The 19,771-nt window shown below is 43.9% G+C and overlaps 1 protein-coding gene across 1 annotated transcript in view; it reads left to right on the top strand.

Moving 5' to 3' along the window:
- Positions 1–6,182: 6,182 nt before the first annotated feature.
- The window catches only part of LOC144610288 (NFU1 iron-sulfur cluster scaffold homolog, mitochondrial-like), a 29,218-nt gene continuing 15,629 nt past the window's right edge, over positions 6,183–19,771 (top strand). The window contains exons 1-3 of the mRNA XM_078428878.1: positions 6,183–6,233; positions 9,057–9,160; positions 18,534–18,669. Of these exons, the coding sequence (XP_078285004.1) occupies positions 6,187–6,233; positions 9,057–9,160; positions 18,534–18,669 (287 nt within the window). The 5' untranslated portion in view covers positions 6,183–6,186. The remainder of the gene's footprint in view (positions 6,234–9,056; positions 9,161–18,533; positions 18,670–19,771) is intronic.

Below are 19,771 nucleotides of genomic sequence, written 5' to 3'. Positions count from 1 at the left end.
TTTAAACTGAGCAAAAATACTATCTGATCAGGACCTTTCCAAGCAGCGCCCTTCATTGAGCCTTCTGGAGAAATTCTACAAAGGTACTTTACTTTAAAGATACTTTAGAGATACAGTGCGGAAATAGGCCCGTTGAGTCCACACCGACCAGCTATTACCCCGTTCACTAACACTATCCTGCACACCAGGGACAATTTACAACTTTTTTTTAACCAAAGCCAATTAACCTACATATTTATACGTCTATGGAGTGTGGGAGGAAACCGGGGCACCTGGAGAAAACCCACGCAGTCACAGGGAGAATGTACAACTCCGTACAAACAGCACCCGTAGTCAGGATTGAACTCGGTCTCTGGCACTGTAAGGCAGCAGCTCGACCACCGAGCTGCCCTATTTCTAAAAAAGGTGCTTCGAAATAAGCAAGAAGAAATAAGCAATGATGATGGTGACAAAATGGGGCAATTTATTTGAAATGACTAGTAATTCCATTACATTGTGCAGTGATAAATTTATCAGATTCCTCTGCCCTGGATGAGGTTTTCCAGACTATGTAATTTTCCCTTTTTAACCCCCTGTTTATACTGACGGATGAATCCTTTATACAAAAGCATTTAGCTCTCTTTTCCAGTTTTCACCCTCGCGAGTACAATCAGTCTAAAGAAGTGTCCTGACCCGAAACATCACCCCAACATTTCCTCCACAGGTTCTGCCTGATCCACTGAGTTCCTTCAGCACTTGGTGGTTTGGGTCAATTTTTTGTTCTGTCCAAAGAAAATCTTTATTTGAGTTTAAAGATAGTATAGTTTATTAGTCTTTGTTTTATTTGAACTGTGGTTTGACTAATTTTTTTTTAACGTGTTTGTGAAGAGATGATTGAAATCTTTATTTCAATGTTGTTCATCTTGATTGTACTTTGGTGTTAAGCAGTACTGTATACACATCTAGTTTTCATGAAGAGAACCTTAAAACCTCCATTAAAATGGTCTTGTTGAGAATGTCGTGTTTATTTAAATGATTGAGGCGGAAAGTTGTTCCATTTCATGCCAACATAAGCAAGGTCTATGAGAGGCGCCAGTAGGTCTTACACTTTGTCCTACTCCTCTTCCCACCCACCTTGCCCTCAAGATGGTTACTCCTGAAGATACCGTTTCATGGAGATTCAGCATGTTTGCTTGATGTCTTTTGTACAGCTTGTGCTTTTTATTCCTCATCATGTGCTGTGTACGAATATTATTGATCTTTTGGACGTACAAACATTCCATTGTTTGGATGTGCATCCTAACAATGGAAGATTGGCGTTAGTTTAGTTTTGAGATACAGCGCCCCTCGGCCCACCGAGTCCACACCGACCAGCAATCCCTGCACATTAACACTATCCTGCACACTATGGACAATTTACACTTGTTACAAGCCAATTAACCTACCAACCTGTACGTCTTTGGAGTGTGGGAGGAAACAGAAGATCTCGGAGAAAACCCATGCGGTCACGGGGAGAACGTACAAACTCCGTACAGACATCACCCGTAGTCGGGATCGAACCAAGGTCTCCGGCACTGCAATGCAGCAACTCTAACGCTGTGCCACCGTGCCACAAACATAATGATAACGTCGCAGTTGATAAACATAGCAAGCTTCACTCTCTGTATTTGGGTATATTGGATATAAGACTCAAACAGGGCATGAAATATACCACCTTCTAAATGTGGGACAACTGGAGCCTTTTCTCAAATGCATCTACTCAATGATAATTCATGCATGCATAATTCCATTGATGAGAGTTGTCTCCAAAGTGAAGGTTGTGGGTTCAAATGTCCTGGGCATTTCATCACATTGTCGTTTCACTGTCACAGTACAGCACATTTAAACTTCTTTCAGATGACTAGGCTGAAATGAACTAGAGTCAGCTCCTTCCTATGCCTTAGGACTCTGTCATAATTCCTCAGGCATAACTTGAAGAGCAAATATTGTCCCTGTCGCCTCAACTGCTTTTGGGATCGTAAGATTGACTGCAGTTAAAAGCAACTAATTTTGTGTGTCATGATAAAATGCTTGTAAGCCTCTTACAGTGATGCCCTGGTAAGGATTTTCCATGTGCGGCCATGTCTGTGTCATTTTGACAGATTATAATGCCAGAGCTTAGTTTATATTAGGATGGAACTTTTGATTTGATATTCTCTTCGTTAAGTACATTTCTGCTTCTTAAAGAGCTTTTCAGTGGGCTACACCTGTTTTTAAAATGGCATCCAAGCTATAGATGGGAAAATCCTTATTGTGCCATCTACATGTAATGGAAATAGTGTGACTTTGAAATATATAGGAAACAAAAAATATTTGTACTCAGCAGGCTAGGTAACATCTGTGGAGCAAGAAATATGATTAATATATAGATCAGTGACTTGTAGAATAAATGAGAAACAGCAGGTTTTAAGCAAATAGAGAGGAGGAAATGGGATCCAGGGCAAGCTGGTGAATTGTATACAAAAGTGTCTTGAAGGGGGGAGTCAGATGTTGGTAGAGGATTGTTTCTTGGACTGAAAGCCTGTAACAAGTGATGTACCACAGGAATCAGTGCTGTGTTTACTGTTGTCCGGTAATTATATTAATGCTCTGGATGACATTATAAGTGATATAGTTAGTAAATTTGCAGCAGGCACTAAAATTGGTGGTATAGTTCTACAGTGATGAAGGTTACCCAAGATTACAATTGATCAACTGGGCCAATGGACCCAGGGAAATATGGATGGAATTTAGAGAAATACGAGGCATTTTGCAAAGATAAACCAGGCCAGCACTTGCACAGTAAATGATAGAGTTCTGGGGAGTGTTGTAGAACAAAGAACACCCCCCCCCCTTTCAGTCTGAAGAAGGGTCCCAACCCTAAACGTCATCTATATCTTTTCTCCGGAGATGCTGCCTGACCTGCTGAATTATTTCAGCACTTTGTGTTTTTCTTTATTATAAACCAGCATCTGCAGTTTCTCTATGGTGAAGGTGTTTGAAATGCTTGCTTTCATCAGTCAGGGTATTGAATACTAAGTTGGGACAGGCTGTTCCAACTGCTCAAGATGTTAGTAAAGCCACAGTTGGTGTACTGAATATAGTTCTGGCCTCTCTGCTATAGGAAGGATGTCATTAAATTGGAAAGGGTGCAAAAAAGATTTACGAGGATGTTATGAGGACTGGAAGGTTTGATTTATAAGGAGAGGCTGGAGAAGCAAGGGCAATTTTCCCTGGAGCATAGGAGGCTGGGAGGTGTCCTTGAAGAGGGATATAAAAATGAGTACCATAGACAAAGTGAGTAACCACAGCCTTTCCCCCTAGGGTAGGGAAGTCTAAAACTAGAGGGTGAAGGTGGGAGAGGAAAGATTTGAAAGTGACCCGAGAGCCAACTTTTTCACACAGTGGGTGGTGCGTAAATGGAAGGAGCTGCCAGAGGAAATGGTAGAAGTGGGTACCATTATGGCATTTAAAAGACACAGTTTATGGATACAAAAGGTTTGGGGGGGGGATATGTACCAGGCACAGTAAAGTAGGACCAGCTCTCTGAGGCAACTTGGTCAGCATGTTGGGCCTTAAGGCCTGTTTCCCTGCTGCAAATCACAATGCCTTGATGAAAGGAAAGAAGCAGAAAGTTCAAAAAATATATAGGAGGAGAGATTAGGTTTAGGTTTAGGTTTATAATTGTCACGTGTATTGAGGTACAGTGAAAAGCTTTGTTTTGCATTATATCCAAGCACATCAGAGGCAGCATAGTGGTGCAGGGGTGGAGTTGCTGCATTACAGCACCAAAGGCCCAGGTTCGATCCTGACTAAGGGTGCCTTCTGTGCGGAGTTTGTACATTTTTGCTGTGACTGCATGGGTTTTCTCTGGGTGCTTTGGTTTCCTCCCACAGTCCAAAGACATACAGGCTTGTAAGTTAATTAGCCTGTGTAAATAGTCCCTAGTGTATAGCATAGTGCTCGTGTACAGGGTGATTGCTGGTCGGCGCGGAGTTGGTGGGCCGAGATGCCTGTTTCCATGCTGTATCTCTACAAAGTTTAAAGATACACAAATCAAATTTACAAAGGGGAATAATGATACATAGAACACTATAACACAGGAACAGAAGCTTTGGCCCCTCCTATCTGCCATGACCATTATGACAGCCCAACTAATCCCAAAAGTCTACACATAGTCTGTATCCGTCTATTCCCTTCTTGTTCATGTGCCTCTTAAATGTTGCTGGTAGGGTCTGCTTCTACCATCTCCCCGGAAGCATTTTCCAATCACACACTGTTTAAAAGAAAATTGCCTCGCATATATCTTTAAAACATTCTCCCCGTGCATGAAACCTATGCCCTCTAATATTTGACATTTCCACCCTGGGGAAAGAGTTCTACTGTCTACCCTATCTCTGCCTCTCATAATTTTATATACTTCTATTAAGTTGTCCCTGAGAATCACAAAAGGTTTTTTTATTTCATGTTCCAACATCTGCGGCATTTTGCTTTTGATTTACAAAAGATTGGCGATGGTTGGACAAGGAAAGGAACAAGTGGGCCTTCAGTAGTTGTAAATGGAAATGATAGGATTATTGAAAATTTCTGTCTGAAATAATGGGCTCATTCATGAAGACCGGAAAAGTTGAATCGAGAGGCTGCAAAGTGCGAGGTGTCTTCCCAACAGGCAACTTCTAAAAAGGGCAAAAGTTACTTACAGCTAGTCCAAGGAACTTCGGATGTTGAAGGATATCAAGAGTTGAATAAAAAATTATTGTCAAAGATGCCTGTCATTCTCTTTTTCATTTTGACCTTCTGGGAGAAGATATAGGAGCTTGAAAGCTCGGATATTGAGACTCAAGAACAACTCTTCCTCATAATTATCGACTCCTGAAACAATCACCTCTTTCACTCCCAAGTGCTGCCCAACACTCTTACCCTTTACTCTAGGTATCTGAAGTAGGGTCTTGACCCGAAACGTCATCCATTCCTTCTCTCCTGAGATGCTGCCTGACACGCTGAGTTACTCCAGCATTTTGTGATACCTTCGATTTGTACCAGCATCTGCAGTAATTTTCCTACCCTTTACTCTACTTCATTCAGCCATTCCATTATTGTTCTTTAATAATCTTAAGTACTAATTGGATTTTGCACTAGCATCATTCTGCTGTGTCCTTATATATAATGTTTTATTTATCATTTCTGTAAGAGTACTGTTTACTCTGTGAACTTCAAGTGATCAAGGAATTTCATTACAAACTAAACTAATTAAAACACGGTTTATTAATTTTTTCAACTCTGGTGTTAGGTTTTTAGTTTGAAATGTTAATTATTGGTTCTGTCTGCATGGGTCAATGATTTCTGATTCCAGGACTTGTAGTATATTAGGGTGGTGCAGCGGTAGAGTTGCTGCCTTGCAGCGCCAGAGACCCGGGTTCAATCCTGACCACGGGTGCTGTCTGTACGGTGTTCGTCCATTCCCGTGTGGGTTTTCTCCGGGTGCTCTGGTTTCCTCCCACACTCCAAAGACGTACAGGTTTGTAGGTTAATTGGCTTCAGTAAAATTGTAAATTTTCCCTAGTTTGTGTAGGATAGTGTACGGGGTCGGTATGGACTTGGTGGGCCGAAGGGCCTCTTTCCGCGTTGCATCTCTAAACTAATCTGTAGTCTGAAGACCAGGGGCTAACGGAATCAAGGGATATGGGGAGAAGGCAGGCACAGGTCACCGATTGTTAATGATCACCCATGATCACAATGAATCGCAGGACCAAATGGCCTCCTCCTGCACCTATTTTCTATGTTTCTAAGAAGGGTCTCTGCCCGAAACGTCACCCTATTCCTTCTCTGCAGAGATGCCGCCTGTCCCCGCTGAGTTACTCCAGCATTTTGTGTCTAAACTACATTTAAACCTAATTTCTTCTGGGTCTTTTTATCCTCTGCGCGCACAATCTACGTCTCCAGAAACCGCTCTATCTGCGCTGTGGGTGTCAGCGTCTCCTACTTTGCCGCGGTAATTTTGCACACATATTTAGAATAAACCAGGCGCTTTAAAATCATTATTATTTTTATTTTTTTTATTTGTGAGAACTTTCTATCGAAAGGAGCCCCCTCCCCTCTCCTCCCGCTCTCCAGCTGAAGTAGGAGCAATAACGATGGTCACCCTGGAGAGACGGCACAGAGGAAGGACCCAGGTTGCCTTTATCAACGATGGCGGCGGCGAAGTTGCGGCAGGTCGTCTGGTTGTTGTCTTCAAGGTGAGTCTGTGGCTCTTCACTTGGGGTTTACAGCCCAGCTAATCATCTGTAGGACTAAGTATCCCCGCCTGCAACATCAGGGAGTAAGCACACACTTGTCAGAGTCGAAGCACTGCGTGTATTTTAAAGGCTTTGCAGAAATAACATTGCAACAAACACACCAGTCTCATGAGATAGACACAAAGTGCTGCAGTAACTCAGTGGGACAGGCCGCATCTCTGGAGAGAAGGGATGGGTGATGTTTCGAGCAACATCTGCAGTTCCTTCCTACACACTCCAGTCTCTTGTGTTTGCAAGGATAAGGCAGGATAAATCTATTATGTAGAATGTAGTTCCTTCCTACACACTCCAGTCTCTTGTGTTTACAAGGATAAGGGGTTGGACAGGCTAGATGCAGGAAGATTGTTCCCGATGTTGGGGAAGTCCAGAACAAGGGGTCACAGTTTAAGGATAAGGGGGAAGTCTTTTAGGACCGAGATGAGAACGTTTTTTTTCACACAGAGAGTGGTGAATCTGTGAAATTCTCTGCCACAGAAGGTAGTTGAGGCCAGTTCATTGGCTATATTTAAGAGGGAGTTAGATGTGGCCCTTGTGGCTAAAGGGATCAGGGGGTATGGAGAGAAGGCAGGTATGGGATACTGAGTTGGATGATCAGCCATGATTGTATTGAATGGCGGTGCAGGCTCGAAGGGCCGAATGGCCTACTCCTGCACCTATTTTCTATGTTTCATATCATATCATATATATACAGCCGGAAACAGGCCTTTTCGGCCCTCCAAGTCCGTGCCGCCCAGTGATCCCCGTACATTAACACTATCCTACACCCACTAGGGACAATTTTTTACATCTACCCAGCCAATTAACCTACATACCTGTACGTCTATGATAAGGCAGGAGGAGAAACTTTTGTCCTCAGTGAAAATAATTCCAGAGTTTCCACTGAAATTTACCTACGAAATTATAATTCTCATAACTACACACGTATCTTTATATTTGAATTAGTGTGCATTAGTGCTCTGATCAGTGCTGGTAGTCTAGAATAATGGGTCCTGCAGCAAAGAGATGTCTTTGATAGACACAAATTGCTGGAGTAACTCAGTGGGACAGGCAGCATCTCTGGAGAGAAGGAATGGGTGATGTTTCGAGCAGCATCTGCAGTTCCTTCCTACACACTCCAGTCTCTTGTGTTTACAAGGATAAGGCAGGAGGAGAAACTTTTGTCCTTGGTGAAAATAATTCCAGAGTTTCCATTGAAATCTACCTACGAAATTATAATTCTCATAACTACACACTTTTATTTTTATATTTGAATTAGTTTGCATTAGTGCTCTGATCAGTGCTGGTAGTCTAGAATAATGGGTTCTGCAGCAAAGAGATGTCTTTGATAGACACAAAATGCTGGAGTAACTCAGCGGATCAAGCTGCATCTTTGGAGAAAAAGAATAGGCGACGTTTCACTTCTCCAGACAGGAGATGTCCTTGTCGTTGATTATGGAACAAGTCAAAAGAAATCTTAGCACTAATTGCCCACCCCAAAGACAATCAAGAAAATGTTTTCTAACCCATAATGTACGAACAAAGTGCTGGTTGCGAATGTTAGAATTCAGAGAATGGGACAGCCAAGCTAACAGTAGACCCTCTCAAACAGCAGAGAAAGAGTGAATAGATAACAATAAGTAAGGAAAAAGATTAGCTAGAAATCCATAGATAAATTTATTATTCTTCAAAATATGGAAGGGGATCTTTTTATATGCCCCTGGAAAAGCAGATATACTTTGTGTGTGTGTGTATATGACAGGTGGAAATGGTGATGGGATGGTGAGCAAAGTGGAGGTGCAGACAGTGAACAAGGCTGTCAAAGAATACAGCAGGACATAAAAGATAGACACAAAATGCTGGAGTAACTCAGCAGGACAGGCAGCATTTCTGGAGAGAAGGAACTGGTGAGACCCTTCCTCAGACCATAGATAATATAATACCACAGATAATACAGGACATAGATCAGTTACAGACGTGGGTGGAGAAATGCCAAATGTGAGGTGTTGTACTTTGGAAGATCAAATGTAAGGGGAAAGTACACAGTTAATTGCAGGATCCTTGGCAGCATTGATGTACAGAGGGATCTTGGGATCCAACTGCATAGTTCCCTGTAACTGGCAACGCAAGTAGATAGAGTGTTAAAGAAGATGTATGGTATGCTTGCCATCATCGGCCGGGACATTGAGTATAAGAGTCAGGAAGTCATGGTGCAGCATTATTAAACTTTGGGGGCTGAGGGGAGACCCGATAGAAGTATAAAAAATTAGGAGAATAATAGGTAGGGTACATAATCGGAATCTTTTTCCTACGGTGAAAATGTCAAATACCAAGGGGCATTGCTTTAACGTGAAAGGGGGTAAATTTAAAGGAGATATGCGGGGTAAGTTTTTTTACACAGAGATGCTAAGTACCTGGAATGCTTTGCCAGGGGTGATAGTGGAAGCAAATATAACAGTGATATTTGAGAGGCTTTTAGATAGGCACATGAATATGCAGCGAATGGAACGATTTGGATCATGTGCAGGCAGAATGGATGAGTTTAATTTACCAATATGTTTGGCGTGGACATCATCAGATAAAAGGCCTGTTTCTGAACTGTACTTTTGATGTGAACTAACTGCAAGATTACAACAAATCTTGAATAAAAATATATCCTCCACTGGTCCAAAAATACACAATAATTGCATTGGTTTCCTTTTAAGCATGTTGACTTTTTTCCCCACTGCTGAGAGCTGGAATTTTGGATGCATTACTGCTCTGAATTTATTATTTCATATTTTTCAGGATACACTCGCGGCAACAAGTGAAACATTTGTATTGCACCAAGCAATGGAGTGGCATGCGACATCGAAAAATTCCACTGTCGTCACCTTCATCTTTTGTTTCCTGTAAGCTATTTAATACACCGGAGATGGCATAGGAATTCCATGCTTCTGTTAATTGTCGAGTAATAATCAAGAACTGGAATCAACAATTTGGGGACAAGAGTCAAATTTAAATTTGGTTAATTGTTTAAATTAATCTGGGGTTTAGAAAATAATCTCGGTAATCTGAGCAAAGCTACTGGATTATTATAGAAACCCTTCTGGGATTTGTCCCCCTCTTAGAGCGCAAACTGCCAAACGTAATTGAGTGCACTACGCGACTGGAAGAATAGAGGGGAGAGGGAATTAAACATGGGTGGAGAATCACATAACATTTTTCACCACAGAAACAGGCCATTCAGGCAAGTGTTTTAAGATCCATATACATGTGTCTTCCCTAGGGTTGCCAACTGTTCCGTATTAGCTGGGACATCCCGTATTTTGGGCTAAATAGGTTTGTCCCGTACAGGACCGCTCTTGCCCTCTATTAGGCCCAGGTGGCGCTGTGGGTCCGGACATTGGAGGCACGGGCGCCGCCTAACAGAGGTTGCATAGCAGCCCGCCTCCCGCCCCGGGTGGCCGCCATTGGTGGAGCGGGAGCACGTGGTTGCTGGCTGGGTGAGGTCACTTTGTCCCTTATTTGGTAGTGAGATAATTGGCACCCCTAGCCTTCCCCCTCCCCCCCCAACCCGCCATTTTATCTTCCCCATCAGCAACTCTTTATTTGACTGTTAACGTGACATATTTATTTAGCTGTGCCTTGAATATATCCTTACGTTGCCATTCTCAGATCTCACTCTTGCAGACACTCAACTACTTTAAATTAGCAGAGATGAAGCAGGGCAAGGTTGAGTAAAAGAAGGAGACACAAGTCATCTTGAGGTGTAGTCATTGTTGCTTGCCGATTTCAATTTGGACTTGTGTCCCCTTAGAAGAGTCATCTTTGACTGGTTATTTCAATATCAAGCCACCATTCCTCCTAAATTTGAATTTGGTTCCAGCTCCTTGCTAAAAATTACAATTTAACCAAAGGACAAGATAATTTGAGGGAATGGAAGGCCAAAAGACAAAGTCATCCATTAGTCTACACCACCTTCTCAACAGACCCAATTGTCCATAAAAATACATTGAATTTACTTCCTTGAAATGCACAACATTCTTGGAGAGTAGGAGCAGGGAAGATGGTTCCCTTGACTTCAGAGTCTAGAACTAGGAGTCATCACCTCAAAATAAAAGGAAGACCATTTTGAATTCAAATGAAAATAAATTTCTTCATTCAAAGGATGGTGAGTCTTTAGAATTCACTACCCAAGAGAGCTGTGAAGAACCAGTTATTGGTTTTATTCAAAATAATCATGAGGCTACACAGCATGGAAAAAGGCCCTTTGGCCCAACTTGTCCTTGCTGATCAAGTTGGCCTTCTGGGCTAGAAATCTGCCTGCATTTGGCTCACTGCCCTCTGAACCCTTCCTCTGTATATATCTGTCCAAATGTATTTTAATAGTCATTGTAAAAGAGATAAATTTTTGCATGTTAAAAGAATCATGGAGAATGGGCAGGAAAATGTTGAGGTCATGAATAAAGTCAGAGCAGGATCGAAAGGCTGAATGGACCACTCTAATTATTAGTTATTTCTTCAGAATTGCCTTTTGAGGTGGTGTCTTCCCGAGTAACTAATTTTGTCTGCTTCAATTTTCAAGGAAAGAAATGTCTTTTTTTAGTGTATTGGTTTGGAAATGACCCAAGAGATGTTCAAGTGATGAATGGCTTTGATGTACCCCTCTGATGAGTCAGTCAGTCTTCAAAGATAAAGATTTATTGATAAAGGATCAAGAGGGGAGATAGTGAAATGTTTCTATTGAGGGCGCTAGAACAGTCTATCTGAGAACCAGAAGATTAATCCATATTTAATGTGATAGGTGGTTAGTCAGATACTACAAAGGAGAGAGTCACAGGATACCAGTAATAAAGGCCATAAGTGATAGGTGTAGAATTAGGCCATTCTGCCCATCAAGTCTACTCCGCCATTCAAATCATGGCCGATCTGTCTCTCCTAACCCCATTCTCCTGGCTTCTCCCCATCTGTTCATCACCTCTGACACCCGTACTAATCAAAAATGTATCTATCTCTGCCTTAAAAATGTCCACTGACTTAGCCTCCACAGCCTTCTGTGGCAAAGAATTCCACGGATATACCACCCTCTGACTAAAGAAATTTCTCCTCATCTCCTTCCTAAAAGAACGTCCTTTAATTCTGAGGCTATAACCTCTAGTCCTAAACCCTCCCACTAGTGGAAACATCTTCTCCACATCCACTCTTCCAAGCCTTTCACTATTCTGCATGTTTCAATGAGGTCCCCCCCTCATTCTTCTAAATTCCATAAAATGGCTGTCCTTTCAAAGAACCAGCAGGCATGAATGGCCTTGGGTTTTTTTCATGATTCTGTGAAACGTTTTAATTCTGTTGATGACATCCAATGGTCCCACCTCCCATGGGTATCTCAGTCTGGTTGAGGAAACTTAATTACTGTGTGCATTTAATGCTGAGTCACGCTCCAAGTTCTTGCGTCTTAAAACTGTCGATCCAGTTCTGTTTCTGTCAGGCTCCCCATCTCTCTCAAGTGGTGTCATCAGCACTTGCTTTAAAAACACGTCGACTTGGAAACGTTCATTGTCATTTCAGAACACGTAGCTGGCATGTGAAACTTCCTCTGCAGATGCAACCTGGGTTTAATCTCTCTTGGTCTGCATAGTTGGCACCTGCCCAGAGTGTTGGCAGACCTGCAACTCCAGTGGTGCATTTGTCTTCACTGCTACTAAGATGATGAAACATGAGGAAATAATTAAATGCTGCCACGTCAGCCACAGGAGAGCTTGTAACATCCTCTAACCCTAGTATAAGAAAATAACTGCAGATGCTGGTACAAATCAAAGGTATTTATTCACAAAATGCTGGAGTAACTCAGCAGGTCAGGCAGCATCTCAGGAGAGAAGGAATGGGTGATGTTTCGGGTCAAGACCCTTCCTCTAACCCTAAGTAGCATCATGTCAGTGTAGAGTTTAGAGAAAGTGCATAGAAACAGGCCCTCAGCGCACTGAGTCTATGGCGACCAATGATTCCCCCGTTCACACGGGTTCTATGTTATCCTATGTTAGTTCAATGTTAAAGAGTTTCAAGTCAGGTCTAGTTTATTGTCAAATGCACAAATACTATGAGGTGGAGGCACAATGAAACTCTTGCGGCCAGCAGCATCAGAGGCACGTCAACTCAGACATCACACAAAAACATTGCACGCGAATTATACAAGACAATGAAAAGGAAAGACTGTGCAAAAACAAAACAGGTTATTGGTGCAAAAATACCCATTGAGAAAACAAGTTCATGGTAGTGCAAGAACAGCAGTGTTCTGTTGCCAAGGTTGGATTAGGGGTGTGCTATTGATTCTCCCAGTCATCTATGAACTTTCAGATTTTTAGTTTCTACTAGACCAAGTGGACCCATTGGGCCCAAACCTATCCTGCATTGGTGCAGCACCCTCAGCTTCCCCTCTCCCCCCCTTCCCCCTCCCCTCTCCCCCCCTTCCCCCTCCCCTCTCCCCCCTTCCCCCTCCCCTCTCCCCCCTTCCCCCTCCCCTCTCCCCCCTTCCCCTCCCCTCTCCCCCCCTTCCCCCTTCCCTCCCCTCCCCTCCCCCCTCTCTCTCCCTCCAGCCCCTCCCCCCCCTCTCCCTTCCTCTCCCCTACACCCTCCCTGCCAGTGCAGATCAATGGAAAGATCATTGCAATGGAGATTTGTTCGGCTGCAGAGAGCTTGCTGCAGGAACTGCTCATTGTTTATATGCTTTCTTCTTTAACACTGGCATCTCTGCCACTAGTATATTGAGCTTTCTTGCGCAGCTCATTTGATCGACAAACAGCTTGAAAACTTAGGCAGGAAGATATCTTCAATGAATTATATAACCCTACTTAAGGAATGCTCACCTGCAAAATGTCTGAGCAGTTTATGCAGCCTTCCAGGAATGTGATTTTAAAATCATTTGCATTAAAGACATCAGCTAGGAGAAGAAACTAACAAATTTAACTGGTTGTGATTTTGGGAAAGGGTTGTAACTCTTTAGTGAAGGTTTGTGTGGCACACCCCTCTTTTTAATTAACTTTACATCTTAATTCACTGCTTACTTCTTATCTGTTTTATGAATTGACTAGACCAAGTGGTCCCGTTGGGCACGTCACTACCCCCCACCCCCACCCGTCCTTCAACCCCCCCTCCCCTCTCCTACTTCCCCCTCACCCCCACTCGCCCCCCCCACCCATCCCTACTCCCCCCTCTCCTTCCTCCCACCTCCCGTCAATCCCCCCACTCCCCCTCCCCCTCCCCCCCAACCCCACCCCCACTCTTCCCCTCCCACCCCTCACTCCCACTCTTCCCCTCCCACCCCCCCTCCCCTCCCCCACCCCCACTCTCCCCCTCCCCTCCCCCACCCCCACTCTCCCCCTCCCCACCCCCCCCCCCCCACTCCCCCCCCCCACCCCACTCTACTCCCTCAACCCGGGCATCAGTCAGACCCCCCACATCCCCCTCCCCTGCAAGAGATTAAAATATATTGAAAGATATAGAATATTACATTTTATATTCTTACATTATTATACTTTAAGTATTATTAGTAGATTATATTATTATTATTACCCTGTTTGTATGTGTGTGAGCTTAATTCACTGCTTACATCTTATCTGTTTTATGAATTAATGTTAGTCTCTGCAGCCGTGATGTTACATGGAGTTAGTAAAGTAAGCAAAGTCCCGTGTTTGTTGTTATTAATAAGGTAAAATCCTGGATAGCCACATTCTCACAGACACCACTTCTCACCAGTCCTCGGCCAATCTTAGCCACTAGGGGGTGCACGGGAGTCACCAGCTCGGCAGGTCAGGCAGCACTCTAACTGGTTAGACGGGATTCTTTGCATATTCTTTGCAAACAAAGAATTTCACTGTCCCTAGGTACATGTGACATTAAAGTATCATCACATCATCGATAGACACAAAATGCTGGAGTAACTCAGCGGGTCAGACAGCATCTCTGGAGAAAAGGAATAGGTGACGTTTCGGGTCGAGACCCTTCTTCAGACTGAGAGTCAGGGGAAAGAGAAACAAAGGATACAGATGGTGATATAGAGAGCGAAAGAACAAATGAATAAAAGATATGCAAAAAAAGTAACGACGCTAAAGGAAACAGGCCATTGTTAGCTGTGAAAATGAGTCACAGACAATGAGATGCCACAAGACGACTTGAAAGTACAACGACTTTGGTGGGGGAGGGATGGAGAAGGGAAGGCAAGAGTTATTTGAAGTTAGAGAAATTAAAATTTATACCGACGGTAGACACACAATGCTGGAGTAACTCAGCGGGCAGGCAGCATCTCTGGAGAGAAGGGATGGGTGACGTTTCGGGTCGAGATCCTTCTTCCGACTGATGGCCTGAAGAAGGGTCTTGACCCGATATGATCGGGTATGCAGCCGAATTCCTGAGTCGGAGTCATGTAAGACTGCAGCATCTAAATTCATCCCAATCCACCTCGCTGGTCTCCGAAAATTCTCCTTGACAGTATGGAGTGTCATAAGTGGGGCATTCATAACCCGGCGTGACCCTATATTATTGTATAGTTATAGTATGCTGTGTTTTTATTTTACAATGTTGACGAAATTTCAAAGTGCAGGAATAACTCAGCAGGTCAGGCAGCATTTGTGGAGGGAATAGATAGGCGACATTTTGGGTTGATACCTTTTTTCAGCTGAGAGGGATGCAGAGAACAATTAATAGATTTTTTTTTGTCTATATTCTATACATAGAAACATAGAAACATAGAAAATAGGTGCAGGAGTAGGCCATTCGGCCCTTCGAGCCTGCACCGCCATTCAATATGATCATGGCTGATCATTCAGCTCAGTAGCCTGTACCTGCCTTCTCTCCATACCCCCTGATCCCTTTAGCAAAAAGGGCCACATCTAACTCCCTCTTAAATATAGCCAATGAACTGGCCTCAACTACCTTCTGTGGCAGAGAATTCCACAGACTCACCACTCTCTGTGTGAAGAAATGTTTTCTCATCTCGGTCCTAAAAGACTTCCCCCTTATCCTTAAGCTGTGACCCCTGGTTCTGGACTCCCCCAACATCGGGAACAATTTTCCCGCATCTAGCCTCTCCAACCCCTTAAGAATTTTATATGTTTCTATAAGATCCCCCCTCAGTCTTCTAAATTCCAGCGAGTACAAGCCCAGTCTATCTAGTCTTTCCTCATATGTAAGTCCCGCCATCCCAGGGATCAATCTGGTGAACCTTCTCTGTACTCCCTCTAAGGCAAGAACGTCTTTCCTCAGGTTAGGAGACCAAAACTGCACACAATACTCCAGGTGCGGTCTCACCAAGGCCCTGTACAACTGCAGCAGAACCTCCCTGCTCCTAAACTCAAATCCTCTTGCTATGAATGCCAACATACCATTCGCTTTCTTCACTGCCTGCTGCACCTGCATGCTTGCTTTCAATGACTGGTGCACCATGACACCCAGGTCACGTTGCATCTCCCCTTCTCGCAATCGGTCACCATTCAGGTAATACTCTGCTTTCCTGTTCTTGCCGCCAAAGTGGATAACCTCACATTTATCCACATTATATTGCATCTGCCATGCATTTGCCCACTCGCCTAATCTATCCAAGTCACTCTGCAGCCTCCTAGCATCCTCCTCGCAGCTAACACTGCCACCCAGCTTCGTGTCATCCGCAAACTTAGAGATGTTGCATTCAATTCCCTCGTCCAAATCATTAATATACACTGTAAATAACTGGGGTCCCAGCACTGAGCTTTGCGGTACTCCACTAGTCACTGCCTGCCATTCCGAAAAGGACCCGTTTATTCCTACTCTTTGCTTCCTGTCCGCCAACCAATTTTCTATCCACCTCAACACTGAACCCTCAATACCGTGTGCTTTAAGTTTGTACACCAATCTCCTATGTGGGACCTTGTCGAAGGCCTTCTGAAAGTCCAGATATAACACATCGACTGGTTCTCCCTTATCCACTCTACTAGTTACATCCTCGAAAAATTCTATAAGATTCGTCAGACATGATTTGCCTTTGGTAAATCCATGCTGACTTTGTCCGATGATTTCTCCACTTTCCAAATGTAATGCTATCACATCTTTAATAACTGACTCTAGCATTTTCCCCACTACCGATGTTAGGCTAACTGGTCTATAATTCCCCGTTTTCTCTCTCCCTCCCTTTTTAAAAAGTGGGATTACATTAGCTACCCTCCAGTCCTCAGGAACTACTCCAGAATCTAAAGAGTTTTGAAAAATTATCACTAATGCATCCACTATTTCTGAGGCTACTTCCTTAAGCACTCTGGGATGCAGCCTATCTGGCCCTGGGGATTTATCTGCCTTTAATCCATTTAATTTACCTAACACCACTTCCCGACTAACCTGGATTTCCCTCAGTTCCTCCATCTCTTTAGACCCCCGGTCCCCCGCTATTTCCGGCAGACGGTTTATGTCTTCCTTAGTGAAGACAGAACCAAAGTATTTGTTCAATTGGTCTGCCATCTCCTTGTTCCCTATGATCAATTCACCTGTTTCCGACTGCAAGGGACCTACATTTGCCTTAACTAATCTTTTTCTCTTGACATATTTATAAAAGCTTTTGCAGTCTGTTTTTATGTTCCTTGCCAGTTTTCCCTCATAATCTATTTTCCCTTTCCTAATTAAGCCCTTTGTCCTCCTCTGCTGGACTCTGAATTTCTTCCAGTGCTCTGGTATGCTACTTTTTCTGGCTAATCTGTATGCTTCATCTTTTGTTTTAATACTATCCTTGATTTCCCTTGTTAGCCACGGATGCACTACCTTTCCTGGTTTGTTCTTTTGCCAAACTGGGATGAACACTTGTTGTAGTTCATCCATGCGACCTTTAAATGCCTTCCATTGCATGTCCACCGTCAACCCTTTCAGCATCAATCGCCAGTCTATCTTGGACAATTCACGCCTCATACCCTCAAAGTTACCTTTCTTTAAGTTCAGAACACTTGTTTCTGTATCGACTTTGTCACTCTCCATCCTAATGAAGAACTCTACCATATTATGATCACTCTTGCCCAAGGGGCCTCGCACAACAAGACTGCTAACTAACCCTTCCTCATTACTCAATACCCAGTCTAGAATGGCCTGTTCTCTCGTTGGTTCCTCGACATGTTGGTTTAGAAAACCATCTCTCAAGCATTCCAAGAAATCCTCTTCCTCAGCACCCCTGCCAGTTTGGTTCACCCAATCTATATGTAGATTGAAGTCACCCATTATAACTGCTGCGCCTTTAGTGCATGCATTTCTAATTTCCTGCTTGATGCCATCCCCAACCTCCCTACTGCTGTTAGGTGGCCTGTACACAACTCCCACTAGCGTTTTCTGCCCCTTAGTGTTTCGTAGCTCTACCCATATCGATTCTACTTCCTCCAAGCTAATGTCCTTCCTTTCCACTGCTTTAATCTCCTCTCTAACCAGTATCGCTACCCCACCTCCTTTTCCTTTCTGTCTATCCCGCCTGAATATAGAATATCCCTGGATGTTGAGCTCCCAGCCTTGGTCACCCTGGAGCCATGTCTCCGTAATCCCAACTATATCATAATCATTAATAACTATCTCCACATTTAATTCATCCACCTTATTACGTATACTCCTTGCATTGAGACACAAAGCCTTCAGGCTTGTTTTTACAACTCTCTTACCCCTTGTACGATTATGTTGAAAAGTGGCCCTTTTTGATTTTTGCCCTGGATTTGTCTGCCTGCCACTTTTACTTTTCACCTTGCTACCTTTTGCTTCTACCCTCATTTTACACCCCTCTGTCTCTCTGCTCCAGCTCCCATCCCCCTGCCACATTAGTTTAAATCCTCCCCGACAGCACTAGCAAACACTCCCCCTAGGACATTGGTTCCATTCCAGCTCAGGTGCAGACCGTCCTGTTTGTACTGGTCCCACCTCTCCCAGAACTGGTTCCAATGTCCTAAAAATTTGAATCCCTCCCCCTTGCACCATTTTTCAAGCCACGTATTCATATGAAATATCCTCCTATTCCTACTCTGACTAGCACGTGGCACTGGTAGTAATCCAGAGATTATTACCTTTGAGGTCCTACTTTTTAGTTTATTTCCTAGCTCTCTAAATTCACCTTGTAGGACCTCATCCCGTTTTTTACCTAAATCGTTGGTGCCAACGTGCACCACGACAACATGATCTTGCACAATTCATGCCATTACACTCCCTGGCCATGGTGAAAAAGAATATCATGGTCAAAGTGAATAAATCAGTAGATCTTCCTGATGGTAATCATTTGTCTTGTTGCCTTTTTTACAGCAAGAAGTATGTTTATTCAAATTCAGGACACGCCTAACCCGAACAGCTTGAAGTTTATCCCTGGCTGCTCAGTGTTGGAAACAGGAACCATGGACTTCTCGGCAGCCCGCAATGCCTTCTGCTCCCCACTGGCCAGGTACTGTTTAGATTAGTTTAGTTTAGAGACACATCACGGAAACGGGCTCTTCAGCCCACCTTGTCCGCACCGACCAGTGATCCCCGCAACTTAACATTACCCTACGCACACTAGGGACAATTCGTACATTTACATGGAAGGCGGCACGGTGGTGCAGCGGTAGAGTTGCTGCCTTACAGCGAATGCAGTGCCGGAGACTCGTGTTCGATCCTGACTACGGGTGCCGTCTGTACGGAGTTTGTACGTTCTCCCCGTGACCTGCGTGGGTTTTCTCCGAAATCTTCGGTTTCCTCCCACACTCCAAAGACGTACAGGTATGTAGGTTAATTGGCTGGGCAAATGTAAAAATTGTGCCAAGAGGGGTGTAGGATAGTGTTAGTGCGCGGGGATCGCTGGGCGGCGTGGACCCGGTGGGCCGAAGGGCCTGTTTGCGCTGTATCTCTAAAAAATCTCAATCTAAATTTACACCAAGCCAATTATCCTACAAACCTGTACGTCTTTGGAGTGTGGGAGGAAACCGAAGATCTCGGAGAAAACCCACACAGGTTACAGGGAGAACGTACAAACTCCGTACAGACAAGCACCCGTAGTCGGGATCGAACCCGGGTCTCTGGCGCTGTAGAACAGTAGCTCTCCCTCTACGCCACCGTGCCGTCTTCATTCATCGAAGGACGACTCTTGAAGGGGGCATGGTACAGATAGTTCAGGAGAGAATGGAGGCATTCGCATTTGCCGGGCAAGTTAAACTGGATACGGGGACACCCTTGAGTGAAAAGAGTAGTAATGAGAGACTGGCTTTCAAGATGGTCGGTTGTGGGTGAGATTAATGCTATAACGTAAGGATGTGTGTATATGCCTACTGAATACATGGAGTGGCACATTAATAGGTGGTTATGATACCCTCTGCCACTTAGGATCATACAGCATAGATTCAGGTCCGTCAGCCCAACATGAGCACACCGGCCAACATGCCCCATCTGCTCTAGCCCCACTTGCCTGCATTTGGCCCATATCCTTCTAAACCTATCCTATCCATGAACCTATCTTATCCATTGTAATTCGAATTTCACTGTACCTTAATTGGTACATGTGACAATAAACT

Source organism: Rhinoraja longicauda, chromosome 36 (genome assembly GCF_053455715.1).
Source record: "Rhinoraja longicauda isolate Sanriku21f chromosome 36, sRhiLon1.1, whole genome shotgun sequence".
In the NCBI taxonomy this organism is placed as follows: Eukaryota; Metazoa; Chordata; class Chondrichthyes; order Rajiformes; family Arhynchobatidae; genus Rhinoraja; species Rhinoraja longicauda.
This window is presented reverse-complemented; position numbering and strand designations above follow the sequence as displayed.